Raw genomic sequence first — 6711 nt, 5'->3', positions numbered from 1 at the left:
CTTACATAAAATTCTGAAACGACTAAGCTGGCGGTGATTTTAAAAAGGACTCGAGTAGGCTAGAGTACATAACATATACACGAAAATAACCCTCTGAACTATGATTAGCTGAAAAATACGCATTTCCTGCCACATTTGGCATTTGTACTAGCTATATCATATGAGAAGACAAGGTCTTTGGTTAGGTTTTCATTATACCCACTGTAATTAACATAAGTCGAGTTGTTTCCCCGTCCTCTAGACGTCACTTTTGCACATCTCCCAAGCTCGCAGCGGAAACCAGAAAATGCGGGGGGGGACTGGGGAGGTCGAATCTTAACGGGACATTCAGCTGAAGGTGTAACAGAAATACTGTTTTATAGAGTTTGAAAGGCTAAATCAGATTAGATAACGTGTGGGAGACTGTTTATCGGCGGCAATGGAAACGCTGTCCTAAGTAACTCCGAGTTGCGAGCACTTGAAGAACCTGACTTGGTTTAGCAACTTGAAAGATGGTGCACGAGACCTTCATGAATCGGGCGCGTTTGTTCGTGGTTGTTTTCACACTGCTTGCAATCGTTGTGGCAACTGGAATATTTTTTTCAAAGGTAAGAATTTCAAGGGTTGTTGAAAAGTATTAATTTATATGTTGAGCATTATATACTGAAGTCGAATAGTTAAAACGCCTGATAGAAAACATCAATCAGCATGATCAAACGACAATTTATTTTCTAGCATATATAACTAGACATTCTCAAATCTGTCCATCTGTATAAATCCATCTAATATATGACAATATTAATGTTTTCCTATGGTAAGAATTTCACGGGTCGGTGTAAAAAACTTTTTTTTTTTTGAAACTGATGTTTTTAAGGTTAAGTAGTTAAAACGTCTGACGTTCATGCTAGATCAATCAAATTGATTAAGACTGTTGTCCATTGTCGTATTCATATAAAGTTGTGCTTCTGTTTCGTCTAAGGCGAGCATGATGTGGTCATACACTGAAACTGCCGCCATTTAAATAGCGTATATTTTTTAGTTAACTACTGTACTTCCGTTTCGACAGTCTATCGATACTTTGTGATGATAAAGAATCAGAAATGAAGTAACAGTGAAATCTGCATAATGCAAAAACTAAGTACTTTTCAAAATGAATAAACTTTTTAAACTCAGATAAAAATAAATTAAAAACAGTAACTGATGACCATTGATGACCAGGGTATCGGCTTACTCTACTGAAATTGATGACTCGAATGGTTTAAGGGAATTGACTGAATTAACTCTTGTGGTTAATTTCCTGAAACTTTCCTTTGCATCTCCATTGCCTCCAATATTATGAATGCCTGTCAATGAGTAGCAAGGGGGAGAAAGGTTGGGGAGATCAGTGGACTTCTGATTTGGTGTTGGCGGAGTTGGGTCATGGATAGCAATCCCCAGGCATCCAGTAAGAACAGTACATACAGATGACCTCTTTAATTTGGGGTGAGGGGGGATAAACAACATCATTAGAAATTAGGAATGATGTATAGTACCAAGCTGCAATTGAGGGGTCACATTTAACTGAGTGGTATGAGTATGTGTGGTTTCTTTGATGTACGTAGGCACTCTCAAACGTATATGAGCTTTACACAAACTTAGATGTAGCCTCAGTTAAATTCCTTACTGTATGTCCGTGAATCATGAGAAAATAAGTTGCATCAAATATGTAGGGTACACTAATGCAGACATATTATAAGCATCATATTGAGGACACATTTTTTAAATGACTGCTACATGCTTTTAATGAATTTATATTTTCTTGGAAACAAATCTAAATAGCAACTCTTGCTTAAGTCACAAAGCTAATTAGACAGATTGATCAGCAACAGATTGTTTGTATCATCATAGTAGATAAAAATCTAACTTGTAAATTTGTAAATCGTCTGCAAACATTGCATCTAGTTCAGATAATTTATTTATGCTTTTTAACAACTCCTCTACAATTTAAATGAAGAAAATCATCATGGCTATCTCGGTCATTTTCTGACCGCTCAGTGCATCCTAAGTATTGCATCAGTAATTGTAGCATAACATTTACTTTTATTTACTTAGACAAATGTTTTAGACAAATGACTTAATGACAATTTCGCACAGTGAAAGCTACACATATTTGCACATATGTGTTGATGTACAGTGCCTTCCATTTATTTTGTTTTTTTGTTATTTGTTGTTATGTTTGGGCCTCTGTACTCCTAAATGTGAGATTGGTAACTAAAAGAATCATACATTGTTAAATTGCACAGTCAGATTTTAATAAAGGGCATTTCTATACATTTTGGTTTCACCATGTAGAAATTACAGCAATGTTTATTCGTAGTCCCCCCATTTCAGGGCAACATAATGTTTGGGAGACAAGCAATGTTATGTAAATGAAAGTTGTTATATTTAGTATTTTGTTGCATAACTGTGCATGCAATGTGCACTTGAAGTCTGTGATTCTTCTCTGGTGATGCTCTGCCAGGCCTATATTGCAGCCATATTTAGCTCATGCTTGTTTATTGTCTCCTTTCATTTTCTATTTCAGCATATGAAAGGCATGCTCAATTAGTTTCGGATTCTCAAGTCTTATAAAGGCTTCTTTGACACAACTTTGTTGATAAACAGCAATACTAGTTTCTAAAGGTGATTGAAAGACTAGAGGAAAGACTAGGTGCTGAGAGCTCTCTGATACCTGCATTAATGAGGCAATTAAACAAACCTCAGTAATTACAAACTCCTGGAAAGCCACCTGTCCCAAACGTTATGGTGCCCTGAAATGAGAGGACTACTGTGTGTATAAACACTGCTGCAATTCCTACATGCTGAAACCAAATTGTATGTGCGCTTGATGCACATGTTAATTGTGTGAAACTAAAATTGTGGCAAATGTTTCTGTATCTGTCCTGTTTGTATTTATGTTTATTCTTGTTATTTATTCATTTTTCAGACATCCTTGGTTATTGTTTTCCATTACAGTTCTCATTTGTTATCCCCTGTTATGTCTGCGTCTGAATGTTTACCAGCCTGTCCCACTACTCGGGTGTTTATGGTAGTTTTCGGTATTTCAAAGTTTTTTCCAATCTCGCAGTTCTTACTTCCTGCTTCTCTTGGTAGTTAAATGTTGTAAAGCACTATTCTTACTAACTACTACTAATCTAGATATTGTACAGTACTAATCCGATGAATACACTTACTGTCTGTCTAACTAAGTAACAGTCACTTTTATTGGGTAGTTAGAAATATTCATGTAACTAATTCACTAACGCAATCTCTTAGTGTTTCTGCACTGTTCTGTAACTTCTGTAATGTCTACTCCCTAATCCGGAGCCGTATGTTTTACATGTTTGATTACGTGCATCCAGTCCGCGTTTTCGTCTCCCTCCTGTTATGATGTTATTACCCTATTATGTTTCCCCACCTGTTGTCTATTTGTTTAGCCCACCTTTTTCCCAGCCCCGCCTAGATTGTCACCTTCCCTCATGTATTTAAACCTCAGTCTCCGTTTCACCCATTGTCAGAACGTTGATCAGTTATAGAGCCGAATTACTTGTACGCCTATATCTTGAGATTCCTAAAGACACCCCTTTGACTTTGATTTTCGAGCTTGCCTTGCCCTCTGGTTTTGTTTGCCCTTCTGCTTTCCTGGTTTTTGATTATATGCTTTGTTTTAGTGACTTCGGTTTTTGCCTTCGCCCTTTTGTACTTTTGCCTTTTGATTTACTGGATTTTTTACCTTTTTGCCTGTTTTCTTGACTATTCTTTTGCTTTCTGTTTTTGTCATTGTCTTGGATCTCCTGGTTTACGAACTCGGAATAAATAACTATGTTTTGGATTATCCCCTGGTCTGCGTCTGGGTCCTCAGTGCCGTACATAATCAAATCAAGACATAACGGGTCTTTGTGCCAAACATTATGTAGGGGGCACTGTATAAATGGGGGGGGGGGTATGTAATGTATGCAAAATTCTAAAAGGAAGAATGCTTTTTCCCCTTATTTAGCATGAAGAACCTGCCTGCCCTAATCCAAACAGATGTGTGGAGCTCACTGGTAGGTTTGGGACTTTGAAATGGATCATTATGTGTTTATCATATTTTTATTTTATTTTAAAACATAATAACATCTTTTGAAAAATCACATTGCTTGTTGAACAAAGCCCTTTTCTACTAATAATGTAGAAAACAATTGTACAATATAGACAATTTCACAATATAGCTTATTGCTTTTATTTCTTATTTTGTACAGCGTTCTTTGCTACCTTTTATCAAAACTTTTGTAGGGCATTGTAGATTGAAGCTCAGTTTAATAAATAAGTTAAAGTATTGTTCTATAAGGGATAGTTTAGCAAGGTTAATTCAATATAAAACAATAAAATGAAGTATGCCTGATAAAAAGTGGAGGTCACACAAATAGAAAAGCAATGCCATGGTTTACTGTGGGAACTCATATTTCAAACTGAGATGAATGAAATCTCATCAACCTGCAACTTTACTCCCTCACCAGAGCTGTGCATGTGACTCATATTTGAACTGTCACTCATTTCATGGTGCATATTAGGTGTCTTGTGATCTTATGATGTATGGTGCAATATGAATACTGGCCCTGACTGAGGTATTTCAAGGTATACAGGATGCATTGATAGCAATAACAGTGATGATCATAATCATCAAATAGTTATAGAGGTTGTTTCCAGAGGTATTATATCATGAATGAAGGCGCTTAATGAAAATATTTATCTACTATTTTAAATATTTCTCTCATATTTGTCTACTGTTGTTCTGCAGGTGCAGAGTTGAGCAACTTCTTCCAAGTTCCTAACTCCACAGCCTCAATATTTCTTGCAGGTGAGGATAACCCTTTTCGTAAAAAATGGCTGCACGGATTACGATACAAACTTCAATGTTAGTCAGAAAACAGTTGTAGCTTCATAACCAGGTGGGATATTTGGTTCCATAAATATGTCTATCAAATCATTTGCAAAACAAAGTTATATTTCTGGAAATTTGTCAGGTGGACGTGCAATAAAAGTGAAGTTTGTGAACGGTGAAGGGGACTGCCTTGCTTTGCAAATAAGAGGCTGATAAGCACCAAAATTTTGGTTCTCGCTAGCGGAGAGTATTTTTTCCAAACTGGCATTGCTATTTTGTGGTTGAATTAGTTGCAGTTTTCATTATTTTAGAAATATGAGCACAACAATAATTTGGGATGTCAACGACTCAACCACAAGGGGGCAGAGTTGATAGGGTTAAAGACAGTTCTGCTAACGGAATCCTTCCTCCCTCTGTTACAGCGATCAACTCAACGGGAACAGGAAACAAAAAGGGGACCCTGCTGTGGGAGGAGGAAAACGTCTACCCGAATAATATGCACCTAGATAAGGGGCGCACCAAGATTGTGGTGGAGAAGAGGGGTTTCTACCTGGTCTTTGTGCAAGCCACCTTCAAGGTGCCAAGTCAGCACAGGGAAAGCCTCATGCTGAGGGTAGACGTGCAGCACCCCGAGCACCCCGAGCACCCCGATCAGTTCTCCGCTAGCTTTCTAACACACTGTGGCAGTGGGGAAAGTGATGTGATCCTTAACAAGCCCATTTTGTTGTGGTTGGAACCTAGAAATAACTTGACTGTTGTGACCTCTCCTCCGAAGCTGGTGGACTACGGGAGACGCCCAACTTCAACGTTCTTAACTGTCGTTAAATACTCAGATGGCACAGATGACCCATGCACACAAGAATGCCTTCCATAGATGCCAGATTGCCAAATTTTCTCAATGACTAACAGAGGAATGTCTGTTAATAACTCCAGCTATCCAAATACTCTTGAAAAAAACTTTAGGAACTTTAGGTTGCGGAAAGTTGTGGCTGTGCTCTCCTGATTTTGTTGAGTTTTCACAAATTTTTAAAGCAATTTACTGAGAAAACGAGAATGTTGGTTCTGGACAAGCTCAAATTAAAAAGAATGGGTGGTAAAAAAAAACCTGCTACCCCTTTGTCATTCACCAATATACAGTACCTTACTGTGATGCTGCATAAAAGTTGTGATGCTTGTCAAAACTACAAATATCAATCTGAAATGAACTCATAGTGCAAATATTCGCTCCTATATTCATCTGCATCCACTAAAATGACTTTCATCTAGTGATGTGTATAGGGTGCAGACTCTTCATCATGAAACTCATTTTATTTTATTTTAATTTATTTACAAATGTAATGTGGTCTGAAATTATGTTTTTTGACGTAGTAAAATATGAGTGTATTTATGACAAAAAAATGTATGTTTTTGGTTAAAATTATTGGGGAGCTAAGTGTAATGAAAAGACCGACAGTTTAAGAATGTTTGAGGATTTAGCTTTGTCCTGGCCTTGTGAGCAATGATTCCCTTTCCCAATTTATTTTTTTGTCTGGTAGGGTGATATACACCTCATGTCACAATGTACCTTTGTACATAAAGATATTTTTGAAACGTTTGCCTCTCTGTCTTCCTACTAGACCATAAGCATTTGAAAACTATTGGCATTCATGTTGCTAGATTCCACACTGTTTACAATTGAACACTAAAGCTATTGGGCTATAGATTTATATGAGCAACATTAGGATACAGCACCTACTGTCCACACTGCAAATCAATAATAATAACTTATTTGTATAATATTAACATTCTCTGGGTATCTTCCCTTTATAAAGCCCAACGAATCAAGTTTAGTGTTCTACGATGACAGAAAC

At 37.1% G+C, this 6711-nt stretch overlaps 1 protein-coding gene across 1 annotated transcript; it reads left to right on the top strand.

The window, feature by feature from the left end:
• Positions 1-298: 298 nt before the first annotated feature.
• LOC133141260 (uncharacterized) lies at positions 299-6451 on the top strand. The gene is made up of 4 exons (XM_061261745.1): positions 299-587; positions 3995-4043; positions 4778-4837; positions 5284-6451. The coding sequence occupies exons 1-4, from the start codon at positions 492-494 to the stop codon at positions 5733-5735; spliced, it is 657 nt and encodes a 218-aa protein (XP_061117729.1). The 5' UTR covers positions 299-491; the 3' UTR covers positions 5736-6451.
• The last annotated feature ends 260 nt before the right edge of the window (positions 6452-6711 follow it).

The sequence above is a fragment of the Conger conger genome, chromosome 11 (assembly GCF_963514075.1).
Source record: "Conger conger chromosome 11, fConCon1.1, whole genome shotgun sequence".
NCBI classification, from domain to species: domain Eukaryota; kingdom Metazoa; phylum Chordata; class Actinopteri; order Anguilliformes; family Congridae; genus Conger; species Conger conger.
The sequence above is the reverse complement of the archived record's forward strand: the minus strand, read 5'-3'. Positions and strand labels throughout refer to the sequence as shown.

Excerpts from the sequence above, each read along its gene's own strand:
- LOC133141260 (XM_061261745.1), top strand. The coding sequence starts at position 492 with ATGGTGCACGAGACCTTCATGAATCGGGCGCGTTTGTTCGTGGTTGTT. Across the intron at positions 588-3,994 it reads CTGGAATATTTTTTTCAAAG|CATGAAGAACCTGCCTGCCC; the intron begins GTAAGAATTTCA and ends CCCCTTATTTAG. Across the intron at positions 4,044-4,777 it reads CAGATGTGTGGAGCTCACTG|GTGCAGAGTTGAGCAACTTC; the intron begins GTAGGTTTGGGA and ends GTTGTTCTGCAG.